This window comes from Aedes aegypti, chromosome 1 (genome assembly GCF_002204515.2).
Source record: "Aedes aegypti strain LVP_AGWG chromosome 1, AaegL5.0 Primary Assembly, whole genome shotgun sequence".
Taxonomy (NCBI): domain Eukaryota; kingdom Metazoa; phylum Arthropoda; class Insecta; order Diptera; family Culicidae; genus Aedes; species Aedes aegypti.
In genome coordinates this window covers 55,191,501-55,217,739 of record NC_035107.1, presented here as the reverse complement: position 1 = coordinate 55,217,739, position 26,239 = coordinate 55,191,501, and the positions used below count along the sequence as shown (strand labels likewise).

Below are 26,239 nucleotides of genomic sequence, written 5' to 3'. Positions count from 1 at the left end.
GTATTATAATGGTATTTGAAAAACAATTAAAAATACTTCATTTTGGTATTCGATAGCTATTGAGGACTGCTGGAGGTATTGAAAAATTTCACTTTCATATGCAAATCCATCAAGTATTATTTAGGTATTACAATACCTGATCTAGTTATCAGCTTGGTATTTGTAGAATATGCATGAGGTATTATTTGAGGTATTTTACCTCTTATGCAGGGCTCATTCATACCTCATTCAGGTTGTAAGTATTTGAAATTGTCTGGTATGGAATACCTCAATTTGATATTCAGTAGTTATTTTCTTCTGCTCGGGTAGTGTTCGATCTCCATCTTTTCACAATCCAAATTCTTCGAAGCTAAGAACATTAACAAAGCTTGATCTCTTAGCTGACTAGTTGTTTTTGTACCAAGTTTCTTGACAGAACAAAATGGAGAGAATAATTATTAAGACAAAGTTTTAATTTTCCGTAAAAAAGTGGATGAAGACATTTTACTTATTTGTTACATTTGGCTTGAATGCCCGCAATGTGATTTTTGAAAGTTCAATTTTTATCTAGCATGAGCCCTAGATACTTAACTTCATCTGACCAATTTATTGAAACTCCTCTCATAATAACAACATGTCTACTTAAACTACTTAAAGGTTGATGTGGGAATATTATTAGTTGAGTTCTGGAAGCATTGGGAGAATGCTTCCATGTTTGCAAGTATGAAGAAAAAATATCCAAACTCTTTTGCAATCTCCTACAACTTACACGCAGGCTATGTCCTTTGTGCGGAGAGGCCTGTGTCATCCGAAAACAAGGATTTTTGACATCCCTGAGGTAACTCAGGTAAGTCAGATGTGAAAATATTGTATAACTAGTGGTCCCGGCAAATTTCGTCTTGCCATCAAGTAGGCTGTTGAAAAACGCCTTAAAACGTCTCATACAAAATAATAGTTCCGTTCACTTTCGTTATTTCGACTTTCCCGGCGAATATTCTGAACTTGTCGTACACACAAACACGTCGGAACACTTCACGAACACTTTAGTGAAAGAATTGTCAAAATATGGTGGCCCGTTTGCAAGCCATTTTGTGACATACAAACACCACTCCATTTTTATTTATATAGATAGATAGATATTGGTCCCAAAATTCTGCCTTGAGGAACACCAGCTCTTACAGGAAGTCTTTCAGACCTGGAGCTCTGATAATTAGCCTGAAGTGTACGATTTGACAGATAACTTTGATTTATTCTAACACAGTATGTTGGGAAATTAAAGTTTTATAATTTTACAATCAAGCCTTCATGCCAAACACTGTCGAATGCTTTTTCTATGTCTAGAAGAATAAGGCCAGTAGAATAGCCTTAAAATTTGTTGTAACGGATCAAATTTGTTACACGTAAAAGTTGATGAGTGATCGAATGTCCATGGCGAAATACGAACTGTTCATTGGCAAAAAATGAATTTTCGTTGATGTGGAACATCATTCTGACCCAAATGACCTTTTCAAAAAGTTTACTGATAGAGGAAAGCAAGCTGACGATAGCTGAAAGCTTCTGCAGGATTTTTGTCCGGTTTTGAAATTGGCACAACCTTGGCATTTTTGCATTTTTCAAGAAAACATACCAACTAAAAACATTTGGTAAATATACCAATCAAGAATGATAAGCTACTCTCTGAAAGTTTCTTGATGAGGATGTAGTAAATTTCATCGTCGCGAAGGGCTTCAATATTTTTGAATTTCTTAATAACACTGTTCGACAAAAAATTTTTTTTGGATGGATCAGGGCCGCGTTTATATGGGTCTTGAAGTGCAAGAAAAGTATAGAAAGAGGCCGTTTTCAAATGATTTGCAGCATCCCTGGATTATTTTTTGATAAAGCTTGAAAATTTGGCATTTTTAATCACAAAAATTGTAATAAGCAAAATATCAATATCTTTTTAAATTCAATTATACAACCATTTAATTTGTCAAATCAATATTTTTTAGCACTGGATGACTTCAGGGAAACGTGCACCATTTCAGAAGAATATTGGCATCTATTTTGTATATGAATTTGGAATGTTAACAATCATTAAACAAGTACGTGAGGATGTGCACCATATAAATACTACTTTTTTCTATTTCACACATAGGGGAAGGGGTGGTAAAATGAACACCTTAAGGAAATCATCTTGTTTCTGATAGAAAAACGAGGAATTTGTACAGTTCTATCCCACAACATCGAAAACAGGGATGTTATCTATAGCAGCAACACGAATTCAGACTAAAATAGCTGAATTTTCACATATTTTTGTCGCTAGCAAAATATGATGTAAATGTTCATTTTGCCTGCACTATGTGGGTAAAATGAACAGCTGTTGGTGGTAAAATGAACATCATGCAAAAAACGTGAGCAAAACAAATATTTCTGAAAATTTTCATTGCCCCACCAAAAATACATCCAATAATGATTGAAACCCATTCAAAGAGAATTCTAAAGGTATCAGATTTGACCTCATATCATAACGATATTCACCTCACTGAAAAACCTCAAGTCTTCCGAGCTAAAAGTTACTTCAGTTCTAATTTTCAAACGTGGTTTTCTCAAAGCTTAGTTTTCGTTGATTTTTTCACATCAATTGACCTACGTTTCAACTCGAACACTCTGATTTATGCTATAAATCGTCCGTGCGTGATAAAAATTTATCGAGATTTGTTTTTTCTTGATAAAAGGCAAGGTGTTCATTTTACCACCCCTGTTCATTTTACCACCACTTCCCCTATGGTTCATTATATAATAATTATTATAGGTTCAAGAAGAAGCTTGATTAGGATTTTATTCTTTGCTCCATTAGATAAAGCAATGAGCAATGCAATCCAGTTACATTTGATTTCAACAAGGATATGACGACTACGGAAACTTTATGTGTCTGTTATATTTATATGGGCTGGTTGGTCTAATAAACTCTTAGCAGTAATACAAAATTAGGTTAGACACTGACATGTAAGTGGTTTTACATGAGCTAGTCTGTTTATCAGGAACTGATGGCGAAGTCTATGAAAAATGTGACAATATTGTTATTTGCGATTTCCAAAGATTTTGATACGTATTCATTAAAAATAGATTAGGGTAATTCGCTAATTGTTGAACGCTACCCAAATGTTGAACGATCTGTAGAAATCATGTTAAAACAGGATATTGAACCATTTTTAAACATTTTCAATAAATTATACAGATTATTTTGTAAGTTAGCTGTATTATTGGACACAAAAAATTTAATTAGCACATTAATTTTTTAAACGAAATATTTATTGAACATTTTTATCGGTAGGTGAAACGAAAATTTTAATTCTCTTAGAAAAAAAACTTAAGCTGGGGCTGTTATGAAATAAGCTGTGTAGTAAAACATACTACGTATATTGGGTTAAGCACCTATTCACGATATCAGTAAAAGTCTGCTTTAGTTATTTTCTAAACATCCGTACAATTTACTCGTACCTATTAATTACATAAAAACTTTTTCAATTGCACTTTCGTTTCACGTACATTTTCCATTTGTTGAACACTAGCATAACATGACAGTCTTGGTTTCATCGACAGTATTGCCAGATTTTTGATTTTCGTAGCAAACACCTATATTGAAATGGAATATTGCATTACATAATATAGTATTGTTTATTGCTTCAAATATCTGTTGAATAATTATTATTAAAAAATCCTATAATGGTGTCTGTTGCAATGATGAAAAAACGCGATTCAGTAAAGTATAATTAATTGCAACCCTGGCTATATCCTGAATCTGTCTTCGAATTTCACTATCTTCACTATGGCATCAATGCCATCACCGTTTGTTTGTTTACATCATGATTGAAATTGCGCATCGGCTGCCGATTTATCCGGAGTATAACCTCAATCTCGCGATTGATGCTGTAATGTCGAAGGTAATGTACATTAGCAGAAGCCGCTGAAGTCTATAGAGTGCCGAAGGGGACGATCCACTTCCGTCTCAGCCCAGAGTGGTCAGGGAAAGTGGTTTGCGGACCTTACCCTGTCCTCACAACCGACGAGGAGCGCGAACTTGCAAGTTGAATGAACGCGGGAGTAAAGCGGTCAACATTTAGCGACAATCGTTCAACATTAGGATAAGATGGGTTATGTATGTGTTCAACAATTGGGTGTAGAACTATATTTTTAAATATATTTATTTTTATTTCAAAATGGACATTACAGTACCAAAAATGTAACAGGAATAATGTTAAACAATCGCTTACGGTGTTGAATGTTTTTTTAGCAACCTTTCTATCAGAATTTCCATCAAAATCAAATAACATTAAAACGTCTATCTTAACCGTTCAACATTTGGCGATTTACCCTACCTATCGTGAGGTCTATTTGTTATCAGAATATCCCTAGAAATTACAGACTAACGTAAAATAGCAACCAACAATTCAGTAATCAACAATTTCACCTTTGTTGTGACACCACTCGATAGCCACTCAGGCAGGCATGAGCTCTTTTTGATTCAGTTTGTGCACAATGCTAATCATTTGTGAAAACTGGTTAAGTGGTAACATGCCTGATGAAAAAAAATCTGGTTAAACCATTTCCAAATCTTGTTTTTTTTTTTGGGTTCTACATTTTACCTTTTTTCGGCAATTTTAATCAAACTTTCAAATGGAACGTTAGTTTCTTGTTCAATGGGTTTAGTTGTAAGCATATTGGAAACATAAAGAAGTCGACCATTAAAATTAATTTCAAACTCGTTGCCCTTATGAGGCCAAACGTGTCCATTTATGAACCCCCATTCCCATATCCTCTAAATGAGTAAAAATGCTTTTCGATTAAATGAAGAAACAATTTATCAATACATTTATGATAAACAATTTTGCGAAACTTCACGTAAAGTCTGTTTTTCTTTCATTAAACAGGAAGACATAAAAAAAGTGTTTTACTCATTTAGATTATATCACAATTTTTTGTGAAATTTATTCTAAATCTCAAAACTGAAAGTTTGATTAAAATTGCCGAAAAGTATGTGAAATGTAGAATAAAAAAATAAAAAAAATCGGAAATGGTTTAACCAGAAATTGTTTCATCTTACAAGTAAGAAGCAGGCATGTTACCACTAAATCAGTTTTCACAAATCATAAGCATTGTGCACAAACTGAATCATAAAGAGCTCATGCCTGCCTGAGCGGCTTTCGCAAAAAATGAGACAATGTTGATTACTAAATTATTTATTGCTATTTTCTGTTATTCTGTAATTTTTGTAAGGATATTCTGATGAAAATTAATCTCACGATAAGTAAACTATTTTCAATGAAAACCTATCGAAATATTTAGAAATCGCAAATAACAATGTTATCACATTTTTTTACAGACATCGTCTTCTGATAAACCAGCTAGCGCATGTAAGACCACTTACATGTCAGTGTCCAACCTATATCAATTTTGTATTTCTGCTGAGAGTTTATTAGACCAACCAGCCCATATAAATATAACAGACACATAAATTTTCCGTAGTCGTCGTATCCTTGTTGAAATCAAATGTTACTGGACTCCATTGCTCATTGCTTTATCTAATGGAGCAAAGAATCAAATCCTAACCAAGCTTCTTCTTGAACCTATAATAATTATTATATAATGAACCAGATGTGTGAAATAGAAAAAAGTAGTATTTATATGGTGCACATCCTCACGTACTTGCTTAATGATCGTTAATATTCCAAATTCATATACAAAATAGATGCCAATATTCTTTTGAAATGGTGCACGTTTCCCTGAAGTCATCCAGTGCTAAAAAATATTGATTTGACAAATTCAATGCTTGTATAATTGAATTTAAAAAGATATTGATATTTTGCTTATTACACTTTTTGTGATTAAAAATGCCAAATTTTCAAGCTTTATCAAAAAATAATCCAGGGGTGCTGCAAATCATTTGAAAACGGCCTCTTTCTATACTTTTCTTGCACTTCAAGACCCGTATAAACGCGTTCCTGATCCATCCAAAAAAAATTTTTTGTCGAACAGTGTAATAGTTCTCACTTCTTCCAAATCAGTCTCCCATGAATTTTCAAAAACGTTTTCTTAGTTGAGATTGCTTTCGAAGTCCTGAGTAACTTGATTTTCAGTTGGACTAGTGAGTTTTAAATAAAAATTATGCGCGCTTTCAAACTGCATAGCAAGTTTTTGAGCTTTTTCGAAATTAGTTAGTATTAATTTGTTTTCCTCTTTCAATGCCGGTATTGGCTTCTGAGGTTTTTTCAAAGTTTTAGGTAATTTCCAGAAGGGCTTAGAGCCAGGGTCCAATTCTGATTTTTTTTTTCAAAATTATTGTCTCTCAATTGTAAAAAACGTTTCTTGATTTCTATCTGCGAATCCTGCCATATAATTTTCATGACAGGATCGCGAGTGCGTTGAAATTGCCTTCTCCTCACGTTTTTAAGACGGATCAAGAGTTTAAGATCATCGTCTATAATCACGGATTCAAATTTTACTTCACATTTTGGAATTGCAATGCCGTTAGCTTCAACAATGGAATTTGTTAAAGTTTCAAGAGCATTGTCAATATCAAGTTTTGTTTTTTAAAGAAATGTTAACATCAAGATTAGACTCAATATATGTTTCCTATATATTCCAGTCGGCTCGAAAATAATTGAAAGCGGAGCTGATAAGGATGCGATTCTCAACATCTTGGGATATTTGAAATGTAACAGGGACATGATCAGAATAAAAATCAGCATGAGTAATCAGTTGGCTACAAAGATGACTAGAGTCTGTTAAGACCAAAACAATCGTAGATGGATTTCTAGAAGAGGACTACAGTCAGGGTATTGAATTCAGAAATATTCTGAAGAGCACTTATCAAATAAAATTCTGCCGTTGGAATTACTTTGAGCATTATTCCATGACCGATGTTTGGCATTAAAGTCACCAACGACAAAAAAAAATGACTTATTGCGAGTCAATTTTCGCAGATCAGTTTGGAGCAAATTAAATTGCTGTCCAGAGCATTGAAAATGCAAATAGGCAGCTATGAAAGTATATTTACCAAGCTGTGTTTTAACAGAAACACCTACAGTTTCAAAAACTTTAGTTTCAAATGACGTAAACAGTTGATGTTTTATACGCCTATGAATGATGATTGCAACTCCCCCACATGCCCCATGAAGACGATCATTACGATAAACAAAAAAGTTAGGATCGTTTTTAGTTTGGATCCAGGTTTTAAATAGGTTTCAGTAATAACTGCTATATGCACGTTATTAGCTGTAATAAAAATAAACAGCTCGTCCTCTTTACCATTCAAAGAACGAGCATTCCAATTAAAAATATTTAAAGTATTATTTATTGGATCCATTAGAAAAACGTAATCCAATAACAATTTGATTAGTAACTTTTACACCAACTTGGACTGCTTCAGTCATGGTGGTGGCTTTGTACTTTGCATATATCATTTGGTCGGGGTTCTCCTAAACCCAGGCAATGGACATGCCCTATATAAACTGCAGCGATTTGCAGTAGACAGGATGTCCCGGGCCCGATCTATCTGACAAGCCAATCGAGCCCTCTGTCACCATAGAAGATGGTTTCTTCATCGATGTCGATAGCCTGGCTAAACCGCACCAAGTGCCAAAATCTTTATTCCTCTTTAACTTTAAAGTCTCTTTCTGTATTAGTTTATCGCGGACGATAATTTTATTTTTTTTATCGCTCACATGCGATTAACAGTGTTCAATAAGTACACCGAGATTAAATATACTAGTAAATCATCAAAAATTAACGATGTAATTGGATTTCATAAAACAATATGAAGCACTCAGTTCACTATGGCTGAACAAAAATTGAAAAATATGGTTCTTGGTTCGGTATGGTTGGATGTGTTTCACAGTTTTCAACAACACAAGTAAAATTGGAGACAAATGGTGTTTATCATCACCGTGCCTGTCGTAATCCATGTCACAAGTGTTTATGTGTTCATACATAAATCCTAATGATCGAAGAAAACCATGAATTCGCTCTGCCAAAGCGCACCAAGTTGCTCCCATTTGGTGCACCTTTCCTGATCAAGTTCACAGTTCAATGCGTGAAGTGTTCACCAGGAGTGACCATCATTTCAGATGTACGTACATTGACCTGATGATATTTTACTGCAATATAAAAATAACCACAGAATCTAAAAATTGTTTGATTTCCATCACCATCGGATTGGACATAAGCAAAAAAAGTTTCATCGGGATTCAAACTTGTGCTTTCTGAGTGGTAATCTAGTATGCTACCACTAGGTCATCTTCACTTCTTGAAGGAATGGTGATAAACTTGAATCAACAAATGTGCACTTTGTCTAACGGGGTTTGATGGCGGTAATGCCATTTTCTGAACAACTTAAGCGCAACAAGTCCACTTGAGTTGTTCACACAGTATCAGATTAAATTAATTCGTTTTTTTCATTACGGCTTCTGTATCAATTGATAAACATATTATATAACAAGCAAATACAAGTATTTATTGCATGTAAATGCCTTTACTTCATATCTGAAGGTGATTTTCAGATACACGCAGAATAAAACTGCTGTGTTGATCCAAAAAATACTGTCATTAGAAATAACCTATAACACGGCCATTGAATTAATCCACTTATTTGTTTAGTTTAATGCAGCATTTTTGAAACAACAAAATTTCAAGTAGTAAAATAGTAAGTAATATATTTTACTGCTCGATTTTAATTTTAATTAGTTTTATTTGTTGAATCAAACATTAAGTTTTATCGAATCAAAAATGTTGAGTGATTGAAAAAAAATTGCTCTCTTGTGTTTACGAAAATTTTATTGAATCGGTATGCAAACGTATCAGAAGAAAACTTGTAAAGAAAATCTTTTTCATAACTGCCTTGGGTGGACAGAGTCAAGTTGAAATCAAACATGAAAAAGGTGCTGCAGGTAATTTGCGAATGAATGAAAAAAAAAAAAGTGAAATAATTTCATAATATTTTTTCTTAGAACTAAGCCACCAATACTCCAGGCCAAACCAAATGGCACAGGAAAGGTAACAGGATAGTATTTTGGAACTAAATGACTATCGCCACGAGGAAGTATGTATGTGGTAGCGATGGTTTTCCATAATATCATATTTATCAACATATTATGGTCACAATATTTAATTGTACATCGAAGATTATATATGCAGAAAAGTAAAAAAAATGCAAAACAAATGAAAAATTCAACAAACATGTTTTTTTTTTTGTTTCAAAACAACTACTCTATAAATCATAATTGTTGTTTCAACAATATCTCACTTTTGTCTTTGACAATTGGTTGGTTTTGAGCATTTTTAGGAACAACATATTTATTTTTTGAAATTAATAGGCAAATTTATTGAAATGAAAAAAGTTGCTGGTAAGCCGTGAGTCAACAATAAAATTTGTTGATTCAATACAGAATCCTTTAGCCTTTACAATATTTTCCTCTGCTTAGTGCGGTGTGGCTGGATAAAATTTCAAAGAAAATAGATCAACGCCACCAAAACTATATTTAATTTTAATTAGTCAATTGCTGCCCAATTTCACTGGCCTCTGTTTCTATGAGTTGCTTGGAATGGATAAATTGTAAGAATATAGAAGGAAATTGGAAAAATATAGCTTTATACCTGAAAAATGAATTCCCTCTGATGACATGCGTTGGTTTATGGTTCACTCTGAGGGATTCCACGGAGGCATGCAAGTCGATTCTGATCGACCATTTCAAAAATATCTTAAACTTTGCACAGTTTTTCAGTTCCATCTAAATCGTCATTTTCCGATATCAAATCTTCAAGTTGAGTCACGACTAACTTTTCAAAAGGGTGTATGTGAAAATGGTTCAAAAATATTCAAAAAGCTGCACAGCAAAAACGGTTCGTTCGATTGTTAGACAACTAAAGAAACAAAGTTAGACAACTAAATAAAGATTCCAAAAAAAATACACACAGTAAAATTTTTTTTTTTTTTTTTTCATTGAAAAACATCATTTTTGTCACAAAAACTCAAATATCTCAAAACCCTATCGGAATACCAACGTATTTTTTTGAGGGAAAACGGTCCATTATATTAGCTATCTACCATAAAAATTTGGTGATGGTAAGCCAATAAACAAAAAAGTTATGACATTTCAAATATTTCACAAATTTGACACTTAGTGATTTTTTTTTTTTTTATTGTTAATTTTGTTTAGGACCGCAGTTTGTTGCTGAATTTTTTGTTAAGGGTACCACATGAGGTTAACAAGTTGTTTTCATGATATTTTATTTAATTATTCATAACTATTATAGCATCTATTAGAAAGTTAGACGCGATCCAGTGTTGTGATCTAAAGTCTTGATAGTGTCATATTTTTTATTGTCCGTAACTGAAGAAAAATTCTCTCAATAGTGTTGAAACCTTTTGATAAAAGAAACCTATAAGAAATCTAATATTGAAGACAAAAGCTACAAAAAAAGTTTTCTATACAGGTATACGACTAGTTTACCTGCAAAAAGTTTATCTCGTAGAGAACAAGGCGGGTCTATACCCAGGTGATCTAGTATACGTAAAGCAGGTCGGCTTTCTCGGCGCTGGTTTTCTCCACAAAGTTAAAATCTGATTACACCTGGGTATAGACCCGCCTTGGTAGAGAATAGACTTTGTTAATCATATTTGGGAGAAAGCGAGTAACTTCAACAACATCAAAAACATGATAGGTACATACCATGAACATACTCACGAAAAAGCTAAAAATATACTACCACTATGGTTATAAAAGATTTAATTGTAAAATTTTTCTTCAGTCAAGCAAACGACACCAAACTAGTCAGTAAAAACTTAAAAGTGATTTTGTTTATTAAAATCTAACGAGCAACATGAGTAGTCGCTTTCTCAACTGTTGCAGGCCGTTTGCAGAAAAAAGTGTTCGAAAGAGCACCATAGATAAACTGAAAGCGGCTGGTTATGCTCCAATGTCTACATTGAATACAATTTACGCATTTGTACGTCCTGCCGTTTAAACGTTGACAAACGGGCAATCTGTACATCATCGGTGGATCAGGTTGCAGGAAGTTCGAAAACAACAACAACTGAGGAATTACTAGATGCACCGACAACAACTGAGGAGTTACCAGAAGTACCAAGTGCAGATAGTCTTGCCACGGTACCATCAGCGACATCTGTTTCAACAAATCAATCAGAAGATGAGTGCATCCAGAAGGTCAACATCGAACGCTTCAACGAAGGGATAGCTGGAATAAAAGTGACTCCGATTAAATGGACGAAGATGGGTTACGTCAATTATCCCGAGAAAAAATACCGTGAAATCAACGAAGCTGTACGAAGAAACCTCTTCAAATTAGGACCTGAGGATGTGGAAAATACAGACTACGATGAGGTAATTATGAATATGAAGGAAAGGTTCTCGAATCTAGCCACGTCAAGGAAAGAAAAATTATTGATTTTGTCGATGCTGCCAAGCTCGTGGTCTATTCAAGACGCCATTGATGAGTTCAAAACCAATAGAAATACAGCAAAAGAGGCAAAACAATTCAAAAATAACTGTCTTGCAACCAAAAATGCTAGGTCGAGTACTTCATTAACAGATGAGACAAAAGAAAAAATAATTCAATATTTTGAAGACGATGAAGTAAGTAGAGCTATGCCTGGCCAAAAAGATTATGTATCTGTAAAAAAAGATGGAAAGCGTCAAGCAATCCAAAAACGATTAATGATGACTACTTTGAAAGAAGCGTATACACGCTTCAAGGAAATTAACGAAAATATTAAGGTAGGTTTTTCCTCATTTGCAAGCCTTCGTCCAAGGCAATGCAAGCTTCTATCCAATTCAGGAACACATAATGTTTGTGTGTGCACAACACACGAAAATATTAACCTAATCTTACATAGTTTGAAAAGAATCAATTTATCAAAGGATATTAAAATGTTAACTGGTAGTCTTTTGTGTGAAAATACAACATCAAATTGCTATCTACGATCTTGTTTGGATTGTCCAGATTCTTCATCATTGGAAAATAGTTTATTCGCTGAGTTTGAAGAAAATTATATTGATCAGTTATCATTTGAGCAATGGGTGACCACGGATAGGTGTGACCTAGAAACTATTGTAAAACCTGTAGATGAGTTTGTGTCATTTTTTTGCTTGAAATTAGAAAGTTTAATTCCTCACGACTTTATTAAAACAGAGCAATCCCGCTTTTTTTAAAATACGAAAAATACATTACAAGATAGTGAATTTTTAGTCATTTGTGATTTTTCTGAAAACTATAGCTTTGTATTGCAAGATGAAGTGCAGTCCCATCACTGGAACGTACAACAAGCTACAATTCATCCATTCGTTATTTATTTCAATGGAAGTACGCAAATTGAACATTTTAGTTTTATTGTAATTTCCGAAGATTTAAGACACGACTCTGTATCTGTAAATTTGTTCATTGCCAAAATGATTAACTTTTTACGCGTTGATAAGGATAAAGAAATCAGAAAGATATATTTCATGTCTGATGGAGCAGCATCGCAGTACAAAAACCGTAAGAATTTTCCAGGCCTATGTCAATTTAAATCAAAGTACGGAATTGATGCAGAATGGCATTTCTTTGCTACGTCACATGGCAAAGGTCCTTGTGATGCTATTGGAGGAAACATAAAGCGCATGGCCACAAGAGCAAGTTTAGCCAAAGAACGTGAGCATCCAATTAAAACTGCAAAAGAACTATTTGATTGGGCGAATCGCAGAAAAGAAGAAGATTTAACCAAATTATCATTTTGTTTTACTACTACTGAAGAGTACGAATTAACGGCATCAGAGCTCAGCGAGCAATATAATAACGCGAAAACGATCCAAGGAACCCAAAAATTTCACTGTTTCATTCCATTGTCAGAAAATAAAATTAAAGCAAAACTATACTCGAACTGTACTGATAATGATGCAAAAGTGTTCGATATTGTAAAAAAATTGAATAACAATAAATAAATAAATAAGTATTAATAAAATGTTTTCATGATCTCATAACGCATACCCAAATCCAAAACTTTTAAAGTTTATATATAACATTTAGAAACTCATCGATCATACTCTAAAAAAAATATCCTGGTAAAAAAAAATATTTTCGTGTAATCTGTTAATTCATTTTAATTTATACATATATACATATACATATAATATTTATACATATACATATAATATTTATACATATAATATACATAATACTAATGAATACATGAAAACGACTTGTTTAATTCACGCAAGGCCCTTAACAATAAAATCAACAACAAACTGCGGTTCCCGTAATAATTTACACCGAAAAAAAAATTTTTTTTTTCTACTAAATGTGAAAATTGTGACATGTTTGAAATGTCATAACTTTTTTGTTTATTGGTTTACCATCACCAAATTTTTATGATAGATAGCTAATATAATGGACCGTTTTCCCTCAAAAAATTACGTTGTTATTCCGATAGGGTTTTGAGATATTTGAGTTTTTGTGTCAAAAATTATGTTTTTTAATGCAAAATTTTTTTTTTTTTTACTGTGTGTATTTTTTTGGAATCTTTATTTAGTTGTCTAACTTTGTTTCTTTAGTTGTCTAACAATCGAACAAACCGTTTTTGCTGTGCAGCTTTTTGAATATTTTTGAACGATTTTCACATACACCCTTTTGAAAAGTTAGTCGTGACTCAACTTGAAGATTTGATATCGGAAAATGACAATTTAGATGGTACTGGAAAACTGTGCAAAGTTTCAGCTCAATAGAAAAAAATGAATTAAAAAATTTACCAAATTTTGGTGCTGTTGCTTGGAATCACTGACATTCGAAATTAAAAGATTCGAACGGCTATCCGACGGAATAAAGTTAGTTTATGAATCAGCATGATTATTATTTTCCTGATGGGTATGATTCTTAATCAAGCGATCGCTAACTGAAAAAAATGAGCATTGTTCGATACTCTACCAAGGGAATTCCGGAAACTACCGATATCGTAACGGACATTACTGTGCAAGTGCATCGACGACTCGCCTACGCGAAAGGCAAGCCCAAAAGTTTGAGTTATGATTGCCCCGCTATTTGCACGTATGAACTTATCGGTATCTTCCTTCATAGGACAGACGACCTTAGTGTGGGAAAAACCTCCGCAAATCATGCATTTAGCATCTATGCGACAATTTTTTGTACCATGACCCCACTTTTGGCACCGACGGCACTGAGTGGGGTTCTGGTAATTTCCTCCAGGTTTCTGGAAATTTTCCCATGTCACACGGACATCGAACATAAGTCTAGCTTTTTCTAAAGCTTCAATATTATTTAGATCTTTTTTGTTAAATTAAACTAAATAATATTACTGAGAAAGGCCTTTCCGAACAATGCCAGATTGGGTTCTCTTTTTTATAATGATTACTTAGACTGGGGAAAATCCAAGTAAATCATTTAATCCATTTTTGATCTCTTCAGGTGACTTATAGTCACTTTAGAGACCTTTCAATACGACTTTGAACAAACGTTCAGTTTTGTCGTCATAAGTATAAAAGTTGTGCTTCTTCTCTTCAAGATGTTCGAGAAGAAGTTCGCGATCTTTAAGAGGAGAGGGACCTTGATTCCCTTAATGGAGTTCAACATCTCCTGCCTTTTATATCCTGTAAATAAAGAATAAAATAATATGTTAATCAGTCCACAGTCCGGGAAGTCTCTCTTCTACGCCAACTGCAGCCAGTACTTATAGCTCAGAAATACCGTAGGTACGAACACATAAAAGGTACCAAGTCAAAAGGTAGAATAATTAATGTCACTTGAGATAGGTAGACATGACACTGCCTAAATACCCCAAACTCGGAACAACCATGACCATGATAGGCGTCACTCTTTGTTTCCTAACTTGAATCAAAGAGCCTGGGCTAGAGACTTGGCTTCGATTTGGTGTTCGGAAAATTTGTCTAGAGCATCGAACTGATTGCTCATTTCGCTGCAATTATCAATATTATCCATTTCACCCTTGGAAGAAAGTTCACATTCCGGAGAAAGGTCCTTTCTTCCATTCTTGCCACGTTTAGTGCCAGTTTTGAATCCCACTTTTTTGGTAGGAAGTTGTGAATTCAGAGATTCACCCTTCCTTTTGTTTGTTGTTGCAACCATGTTTAGTGAATAAGCGAAAGAAGACGTGACCTTCGAGAGGGGAATTCCGGCTACGAAAAACGTTGCCGTCCATCTGCCTGGTACGAGTCTCAACGATTCGTTTGCGAGAAGGACAATCCCAAAAGTTATGACTGCCCCCGCAATTTGCGCATACAAACTTTTTGGTATCTTCTTTCACATGACAGACGTCCTTAGCGTGAGAAGAATCTCCGCAAATCATGCATTTAGCTAGATTGGGTTCTCTTTTTCATAATAATTACTTGAACTGGAGAAAATCTAAGTAAATCATTTATTCCATTTTTGATTTCTTCAGGTGACTTATAGTCACTTGAGAGACCTTTCAAGTTGACGTTGAACAAAGGTTCAGTTTTGTTGTCATGAGTAAAACATTGCTTCTTCTCTTCAAGATGTTTAAGAAGAAGTTCGCGATCTTTAATGGTTTCCGGCAATCATGGGCAGGCTTGATAATTCTCCTCAACATCATCAGAGTTCGGTGACATACTCTAGAGCAGCGTGCTGCCTTTGCCTCTTTGCGAGGGAGCGAAAAAATGCTAAGCAGAGAGGCAACGAAAAATGAGCGAGGAAGATGCAGCACAAAAAAAATCGAGAAAAATTCCATCAAAAAAGGAGCTCTCACAACTCCCCGAGGACTGTCTGTTCGGGCGGCAGACTCGAGAGTTCGTTTGAAGTGTGAGTGATGGTGAGCATTGCAACGAGAGAGAGAGAGAGTGGCTGAAAAAATCCTCGCATTTTTCTGCACTCTCACTCGAATCGCTTGAGGATCTGTGTTGAAAATTTTGAGTTTATTTTTTTCTCCTCAGAAAAACGGCAAAATCGCCTCCTCTTAGCATCGCAGAGGAGTTTCTATCAAGCCTGATCATGGGCAAAGCCAGAGGGGGGCAGGGAGGGGCCGTTGCCAACAGTCCCCTCTCCCCATTTTTTACGAGTGTTCCCTGTCGAACTCCTCCCAGGAATTATAACTGGAAATTAGTTTATCAATCACAATATTTATAAGTAATTATACCTTATTTTTTTTTTGCGAATTGATCCTTGTATATTTTTGAGATTCTGCCTTGAACAACTCGATTAACTAACAGCCCTTCAATTATGTCTGCCTTGAACAATTTCTCCAGAACTTTGTGATGAAATGGAACCAAGAAAATCGTCCAGATAGGTATAACCTTCAGAAATCTCCAAAGATGTCTTCTAGGGAATTTTCCAGAAATTATACTCATTTTGCATCCGTATTTTTCAAGTTTTCTTGCAAATTTCACTAAACATAATAAACAATAGCTTTTTCATAAATTCTATGAGACGTTCGTCCAAAAATGTGTGAAGAACTTTATAGGAATCTTGGAAGAATTTCATCGAAGATACTTTCAAGCATTTCTCTAGATAATAATTTCCCAAGAAATATCAGGATTTTTAAAAGTTTAATTTATTATAATTTTTATAATTATTGAAGCTAATCTTCCAGTTTTTTTTCTGAAAATTTGGAGGTCCTATCACTTTAAATATTCCAATAATTCTTTCTGGCATTCTCTTCACGATGCATCTGAAGGGTTTTCTCTTGTATATTTCTATGATTGTATCCTTTCAAGATAATTCAGAAGAAACATCAAACAAGTTCTACAGCTGTTATTGTAGGAATTCATCTAAAGGCTCCTCAACGATTACACCAATAGTTTTTCAAAGAGGCAATTCTAGAATTTTTTATTGAGTTTATACTAGAGTGGTTCAAAAAATCGTTTTTGCTCCACACCGCTCATTCGATTCAGGGTCTAATTCTGAGTGTCCTCCCAAAATTTGAGCTCATTCGGATGAAAATTGAGTCTGCACAAGCCCTTCAAAGTTTATATGGGAATTACTATGCGAAAAGCAAGCAAATCATTCAATCGGCTATAGTGTTTGCCCATGTGCTTTTGGGGACTAGAGCCATGTTGATAATGTAAGATACATTCATCAGCTACAACTTTGCCGAAGACCGTTTTCAATTCGATTTTTTGAACCACTCTAGTTTATACTGTATAATCCCTAAGAAGTACCTCAAGAAATTATTATTGGATTTTTGGAGTTTATTTTGTTCTATATTACAGTTTTGATTCAAATTACGGACACTTAAGGCTTCAGTGAAGTACAACTAATCAAAACACATATAAATTGAATCGTTCTGTATGAAACCTTAGCGTAACGAGACCTTGAAAATCCTGAAATTTTGAATGGTGGGTGAAGACTCGGATTCCACATCTTGAATTTACTTCAATAAATAGAGATGTTCGGCCTCTTTATGATTTTCATTACAGACACAACCACACTTTTCCGGACAGCTCTTGAAAAACACAATTAGAATAGTCGAATCATTAATTAAACGCACTAAGTCTTTAGAAAGACGTCAAAACTAGTTGAGCATTGCAAACTTATATGAATTGCTATAGAAAATTTTAGTTAAAATTAACTTTCAAATTGGGAACATTTTAACGGCAAATTTCGAAACATAAGTGAAATCTTTCCCATGCAAAGTAGAGTGTCCAAAATTTGAAAGCTGTCCGAGATTCGAATCAAAACGGTATTCATGTTTTGATTGAGAGATTTTTTAAGTAGTTTGTTCAGAAATTTATTTTCTTGTATTATTCGAAGAATATCTTCTTGATTACCTTCAAAATGTATATTTAAATGTTACCATAATTTTCTGCAGAAACTTATTCAAGAATTAATGCAGCGATTCTTCTAGGAATTCATGTTATCTATTTTCGACGACCCCATAAGGAATTCAACCAGAAATTTCTCTTGAAAAATACATTTGGATCAAGCCCAGAGAAGAAAATTCTAGGATTCCATAAAATTTGACTTTAGGAATTCTGAAATAAATTCCTTTACAAACTCCTTGTGAATTGTTCTTGAAGATCTTGGGAAAGTTCATGTTGAAATCTCTAATTGAACGGCTGATGGACTTTTTGGAAATATTCAAGTTTCCATTAGTATTTTAAGACTAGTTTAAGCAACTATTGAAGAAATTTTTGAATATAATTTTGGATGAATTCAAAAAACCTAGAAGACGTAGCACTGGTGCTGATTCTGGTAGAATACAAGAAAAAAACCAAAAATGTACTTTCTTGAATTCCTGTAAAAAGTTATTAAGTTTTTAAATCAATTATTATTTGTATCTAAAATAGTATCAAATTCCTTGGACAAATCCTTTGAGATTTTTTAACATGCGCGTACTGCCCATAACATAACAGTCACATTCGACATTTTTGACAAATTGGAGTTAATACCATGGAGAGTCATCAAATGATCAATACTTTCGATCAACTTACTGAAATCTGTGAGATTGTTCTAGAAACTTCGAAAAAAATACCAAGTTGTTTTGTCACATTGGTAATTCTAACCGCATAACAGTCACATTGAGATTATAAATGAGCCTCGTAATGTAATAGCAAAGAAATTTGTATCAGAATTATTTTCTGACCATTCACCCAATGTACGATATGAGCTGTACAAAATTTCAGCCTCAAATAAGCACTTTTGAGCTCTCGGCAATTTTTTGAAATTTTAGTTACTTCTCATACTTTTATAAAATGTACAATTGGTACGCCATATGCCATTTGCCCAATGCCTACTTTTGTCGAATGTTACAAAAATGCAGTTATGGGCAGCGCACAGTGGTACCGCCCATAGTTCAAAAATCGAAAAATAAATTTTCTTATATTTCGCTCCCTCGCTTTTTCATCGATCAATTATGATCTCAAGAAAGTAAAAACATAAATTTTATAGACGTTCCTATAGAATATTCATAGTAGCGCCAAGAATGATGGAGTATCTTTTTCATGTTTCAAAAATACGTGAAAAATGAAGTGATTTCTGCGTGTTGTGTACTGTGTCCGTAAACCAGAATCAATTGATATATTGATCAGTTTAGGTTACAGAACCTTAGCACAGATGTATATCTATCACTTCCGATACATTTCAGAGTCTTATGTGACATCTAGGAGGCAGCATTGATGTGAGTAATGTGGATTAAAATATAGTCATTTCATAATTACACCACTTTATTTGAAGTACGTTTTTGAATATGTTCTTAATCACATTTAATCAAACATCTGCCACCAAATGATCATGTTTGAGTAGGAAAAGGAACCTGTGAAGCTTATAGCTGCAAATATTTGCAAATAAGTTAGCAAGGTGCCTTCAAAGTTGTTAGTTTTTGCCAAAGGAGGCAATAATAGTAATATTCATAGAAATTATCTCATACCAATATGATGGTAACTAACTGGAATATAGAAAATAATAAAATTTTCGCTGTATCTACTTCACTCCGATATGTATACACTTGCAACATTGAACATTTTGTTTATATAGATATTTTCAGTGAGGGCGCTAAGTCAATAAAGTGCTAATAATTTAGTAATGGTACAACGGTTATTCTAATATATATGAGATGATTTCCCAAAGTGTGGGAGGAACATCGAAACAATATCTTTAACAACATTCCAGTATCTACAGATCCAGCGTCAAAAATAAAGAAGAATCTGAAACAAAAATTAAAAAGCAACAAAATATTCACATATAACGCATTATAAATTTCTCATTTATAAATTTTTGAAACAATAGGTTTATTACATAAGTGACATGTTCGTTGTTTGGATTTGATAGAGATTTGATGTGAAATTGGCATAATTAATAAGTATTACTGGTATTTATTAAGTACGTACATTAACTGCACTTAGAAAAGTGTCTCAAGGCTTTTTATTTCCATATACCAAATCTAGACCTATGAGCAACTCTGAGCAGAGAATCATCTTCAGTTGGAAATTAATAATCCTGATATTTTGCTTTCAATTTACTGATTTCATGGTCCTTTTCCATTTTTGTTGGTTATTCTTGGACACGGAAAGACAGATAATTGCAAAGTCTCTTTAAGCGCATTTAATCATTTAAATAACAGCGCCTTCGCAATATGCTCTCTGCATCCTTTATCTATAATCAGATTTTTTTTATGTAATATCAATGACGACAACAACTAACAGTTAAAAATAATTAATTTGGCGATTTTTGATGGCATTTGTCATCGGATATTGAGTGAAATGATTTATGGCCGCTTCGTAGAACAAATGGAACCACTGTGCAGCGTAGCCTCCATATAAAATTCTACGATAGTTTTCATAATCACCAAAAACTGACTTTTGAGCATAAAAAAACATTACGAACTTTGTTGATAAATACTTCTCAATAACTAAAGTTTCAATTATGTGTTCAATTAAACAAATAAATTGCCATACAATCTTGTAACTGTACTTGCATGTAAGTTTGTTGAAATCGACAAATTATTCTGCATTTTTAACAGCCAATATCTCAAAAACTTGACGTGCTATGATATGTTCGAAAACACAAATTAAGTAAATAGCATTATGTTGATGCTTAGGGCGAAAAATTGTTCCGCAGTGTTAACATCCAATAGATAATAGGCATAGAACCACCGAGCGGAACGCTAATCTCACACGCCTAATCGCGTGAATTCAAGAGAAGCAAGTTAGATCAAAATCAAGTACTTAGTTCTGCTAAAGAAGATAATCCCATAATGTGTGTAAAATTTACATTTAATGAAATTGTTAATAGCATAGACACTTGAGATAAATTGTAGCCTCCTAATATCCTTAGTAGTGTCCATCAATGTCAATCAACTACAGCTGAAAATATACTGGAACATGCATACGAACGGCAATTTAAATCCTTTAACAAAACCAACAACTTAGACCAATCAAACGGTCACTGGTGACCGATAGAGTACCGGAATCAGTACAACGATTCCGGATTCTCAGAAATGTGAAACGCAGATAACGTGTCAAGACTCCATCTTACAAGTCATTCCAAAGAGAATGCGGAGCCTGTGGAATTCCTGGAATTAACTTCTACTTTTCATTCGTCTATTTAGTACGCCAAAACTGCGCTCCTCAAATAGCCCTCCAGGATCCGTGACAGATACCCGAGGAGAAAAGAATAACTCGCAATAACATATGCATACCATATTTTGGTATCATACCATAATTAGGTATTGTTCAGTTGTCAATACCTCATTTTGGTATTATAATGGTATTTGAAAAAAGGTTTAAACAACCAAAAATTACTCATTTTGGTATTCGATAGCTATTGAAGACTGCTGGAGGTATTGAAAAATTTCACTTTTATATGAAAATCCGTCAAGTATTATTTAGGTATTACAATACCTGATCTAGTTATCAGCTTGGTATTTGTAGAATATGCAGAAGGTATTATTTGAGGTATTTTACCTCTTATGCAGGGCTCATTCATACCTCATTCAGGTTGTAAGTATTGGACATTATCTGGTATGGAATACCTCAATTTGGTATTCAGTAGTTATTTTCTTCTGCTCGGGAAGCTTAATTAGTCAAACAATAAAAGGCAAAATGTTGAAAATCCCTTTAATATCCATATTCTACTATCACCATTACGGCATTGCAAAAATATTAAATTTTCACTTCTGATATCTCAGAGTTATTATGTAGTACACATGCAAAACCTTTCTGAATCCACTATAGTTCCATCCTTTATCATTCAAAGATTTCTTCAGCTAAAAGCGAAATCATTAACACTTTCTTTCTCCACTACAGGTGGCAATGAACGCCAAGAACACCGTTTTCGACGCCAAGCGTTTGATCGGTCGTCGCTTCGACGACCAGAAGATCCAGGAAGATATGAAGCACTGGCCGTTCACCGTGGTCAACGACTGCGGCAAGCCGAAGATCCAGGTGGAGTTCAAGGGCGAAACGAAACGCTTCGCCCCGGAGGAGATAAGCTCCATGGTGTTGACCAAGATGCGCGAGGTAGCCGAGGTATACCTGGGCGGTAAGGTGAGCGATGCGGTCATTACCGTGCCGGCGTACTTCAACGACTCGCAACGGCAAGCGACCAAGGATGCTGGGGCAATTGCCGGCTTGAACGTCATGCGGATCATCAACGAACCGACGGCGGCTGCGTTGGCCTATGGACTGGACAAGAATTTGAAGGTTTGTCTTTTAGGTCACCTGAACGAGTTAGTTGACGTTAATTTGTAAATTTCAGGGCGAGAAGAACGTGCTTATCTTCGATTTGGGCGGTGGTACCTTCGACGTCTCAATCCTAACCATCGATGAGGGTTCTCTGTTCGAGGTGAAGTCTACGGCTGGTGATACACATCTGGGTGGCGAGGACTTCGACAACCGTATGGTTAATCACTTTGTGGAGGAGTTCAAGCGCAAACACAAGAAGGACATGAGCGGAAACATTCGTGCTCTTCGTCGGTTGCGTACGGCTTGCGAACGTGCGAAGCGCACTCTGTCGTCGAGCACGGAGGCATCGCTGGAGATCGATGCTCTGCATGATGGCGTCGATTTCTACTCGAAAATTACACGTGCTCGTTTTGAAGAGCTGTGCATGGATTTGTTCCGTTCGACGTTGGCTCCGGTCGAGCGTGCTCTTACCGATGCAAAGTTGGATAAGGGGGCAATCCATGACGTAGTTTTGGTAGGGGGGTCTATCCGAATCCCTAAGGTTCAAAAAATGTTGCAGGACTTCTTCTGCGGAAAGGCTTTGAATTTGTCTATTAATCCGGACGAAGCCGTTGCATACGGAGCTGCGGTACAGGCTGCAATCCTCAGCGGGGATGGAAGTTCGCAAATCCAGGACGTTCTGCTGGTGGACGTTACTCCGCTTTCGTTGGGTATCGAAACCGCTGGAGGCGTCATGACCAAGATCATTGAGCGCAACTCTCGTATACCGTGCAAGCAGCAGCAGACTTTTACCACGTACAGTGACAATCAGAATGCTGTGACAATCCAGGTATTTGAGGGTGAGCGAGCTATGACCAAGGACAACAACCTGCTAGGAACGTTCAACCTGACCGGGATCCCACCGGCGCCACGTGGAGTACCGAAGATTGAGGTTACGTTCGATCTGAATGCCGACGGTATTCTGAACGTTTCGGCCAAGGACAACAGTACCGGCAAGTCGGAGAAGATCACCATCAAGAACGACAAAGGACGACTGTCGAAAGCAGAAATCGATCGGATGCTGTCGGAAGCGGAGAAGTACCGCGAAGAGGATGAACGTCAGCGCGAGAAGATCACGGCCCGCAACCAGTTGGAGAGCTATATCTTCAACTGTAAGCAAGCGGTGGAAGATGCTCCGGCTGGAAAGCTCTCCGACTCGGACAAGCAAACGGTTAAGGACAAGTGCACTTCGGAGATGTCATGGTTGGATGCTAACACACTGGCCGAGAAGGATGAGTTCGAACATCATCTGAAGGAGTGCCAACGGGTTTGTGGACCAATCATGGCCAAGATGCATCAGGGAGCAGCTGGAGGTGAAGGTGGTGGTTCTTCGGCCGGTGGCAAAGGACCAACCGTTGAGGAAGTTGATTGAATATCCAATTTGGAGCAATCAAATTATCTGATAAATCCTCAACTCTGTGTCCAAAACTGCTGATACTAACAATGTAACCGGCGCTTGTCTGTTTGGGTATGCTTTAATATTTATACATTTATAATTAGGTGAGGCGAAATACGAATAATAAATAACGGAAAGCTTGGGTTCAGTCACGATCGTTGTTTCGATAGAGAAATGCCCTAAAAGCGGGGCGAGTAAGGTTTAAACCGTTCACTGTTTGCGAGCAATGCCTACATACAAAATACAGTCAAGTCTCCTATAAGACACTGTTTTTTGCCATATTTTCTTAGTTATCGCTCTATCAATAGTAATGAGATGACGTTAGGACCGAAAAATCAATTCCATCAGATGCCTAAATAATAAGAACTTGCAGTTGAAGGACAACTGATAAAAACATTTCAAAGGATACTTGACTGTACCCGTATCTAATAAAATATTTGTCATGCTAATTGATGGTAAGTCAAAAGAGAGCTTCTCAAAAAAATTCGATAACACAGAGAATGGAAAAAGTTTGCCTTCGGAAGAGCGCCGGAAAGGTAGGAAACCAATACGCAACAGAAATCAACGCAAAATAGTTTCCGCTATCAGTACTACGCTGACCAAGAACGTATAGAGTCATATTTTCTAATATCTCTCGCGCGCGCGCAAAAACTGGCGACGAAAAGTTGACAAGCGTTGACTTCACGTGACCTACTGCCAAACCCCGTTGGATTATTAATCGAGCGAATCAAAGTCGAACGACGAAAGACCGCTGCCAGATGGGTACCCTGAGCAAGTACTTTTACGAGGCAACTCGGAACAAATCCTGCAGAGATATGCTCCATCCGGGATATACGTGCTACGAGGCAGGGAAAATCTACATACGGCAAGGGATTGTGGGAGCCATGAGACACTATCTGCCGGGAGCTGTGGTAATGATGTTGGTTCTGCTAGGGTTTGAGCCAGACACATAATCGTACTACCGTTGCAGACGGCGTTACTATTTCGAATGAATCAATGGGACGATCCGGAGGTGTGGAAAAACTTTTTCCTGCAATATGCACGTTGTATCTTCTTCGGATTACCGATGACGGCTGGTAGTTTTCACTTCTTCTGTGGGTTTTAGTGAGTATTTGGCTACTCTATGGTTTGTGATTAGAGCTTTATATGCCAATTGATCATTTTTGCATTTGTATATCGTATGGCAGGTACGAAGATAATTTATACTCTGGAAGTTTCCTTTACGAAAAAATCCTCGACTATTTGAGACCACGACCCGCAGCTTGCAAGCTTGCTGAATAGCTGCGCATTTACCCCTACGGCTAGCTGGACCCCATTTACTTGTATTGACGTATGCTTTCTTAACAGATTGTTGGAAACCAGTTAGCCCAGTTCCAGGCTTCGTTTGTCAAACTGTAAACGATGGGCTCAATGATCTTTGGAAAGTAAATATACTTCAATTCCTGGGTAAAGTCGGTAGGCGGTCAAGCTATTTCCTAATGTCTGGCTGAAGACTTCCGTGCGTTCACGCAGTGAACTGGATTTTTTAATTTCATATATTTTGCATGAAAGATGGAACGATTATTGCAACGCGAACGTTATGATTATGAGGGTTTAATACAGTATATAGTCTTTTTGGTCCACTCTTGTAACTATTGATAAATGACCAATTCACTATCGATTTACAACTAAAACTTTTTTATGATTTTGATGAAATTAGGTAATAGCTAATAACTTTTGTTCCAGCACTTTTGATTTAATGCATTTCTTGAATCTCGAAACATAAAAAAAAAGTCGCGAGCGGGAAGGGATTGAGATCCTGCACTCCAATATTGCTTTCTGTGATAAATCTTTCTCGTTAGGCTCGTTACACAAGGATATTGCAATCAGGATTATCAGGATATTCTTCTAGTATGAGCTCTTGCAGTTAAATCCTTCTTCAGCTCAAAGATCGTTTCGTTTTTCTGCACTCGCCTGATTTTACGATGTTCTTTTTCTAACTCTTAAGTATTTACGATCGAGATGTACTCGTTCTATCCAAAGGATTGCCAGCTGCTTCAATTATTTGATCACTTTTTCTTCTTCTTCTTATTTCTGGCATTACATCCTAACTTGTCAGAGTACTTTTCAGCTTATGCGCACTCCCACAGTTATTAACTTTTTCATGCCAATTGACTATTTTCGCATTTGTATGTCATGTGGTAAGCACGAAAATACGCGGTATGTGTTGGGAAGTCGAGAAGAATTACAAAAAGATCCACGTCCGGTAGGATTCGAACCCACAACCCTCAGCACGATCTTTTTGAATAGTTGCGCGATTACTGCTAAAACTATGTAGGCCTCAAAATGTTCACTTCTATATGCTAGCTAAAACTATAGATTAAACTAAAGTGACCAGACGTCCCGGATTGTGCGGAACAGTCCCGAAATTGAGCAACCTGTCCCGCATCACCAAGCGTCCCGGATTGTAGAAATTGAAATGTCCGTGTAGGGTCAGCGCGATTTAAGCATATTTGAACGTTCCCGCATAATTGTGAACCATATTTCAACTATTTCCTATTCTGTTTAGAACCATTTGTGACTGTATCTGAATAATTTGGTATAACACTCAAAAAAACAATAAACCAACCTTAGCGCAAACAATTTTTACAGTTTGTGAAATTGTAATTAGGAAATTCACAATATGGGTAATAGGCGGTTAAGTTAG

At 35.7% G+C, this 26,239-nt stretch overlaps 1 protein-coding gene across 2 annotated transcripts in view; it reads left to right on the top strand.

The window, feature by feature from the left end:
• The window catches only part of LOC110679299 (heat shock 70 kDa protein cognate 2), a 34,225-nt gene extending 10,524 nt beyond the window's left edge, over positions 1 to 23,701 (top strand). For both annotated transcript variants that reach the window (XM_021853640.1, XM_021853696.1), the window contains exons 3-4: positions 21,741 to 22,136; positions 22,192 to 23,701. In XM_021853640.1, the coding sequence (XP_021709332.1) occupies positions 21,741 to 22,136; positions 22,192 to 23,529 (1,734 nt within the window). In that variant the 3' untranslated portion in view covers positions 23,530 to 23,701. The remainder of the gene's footprint in view (positions 1 to 21,740; positions 22,137 to 22,191) is intronic.
• Positions 23,702 to 26,239: the final 2,538 nt, after the last annotated feature.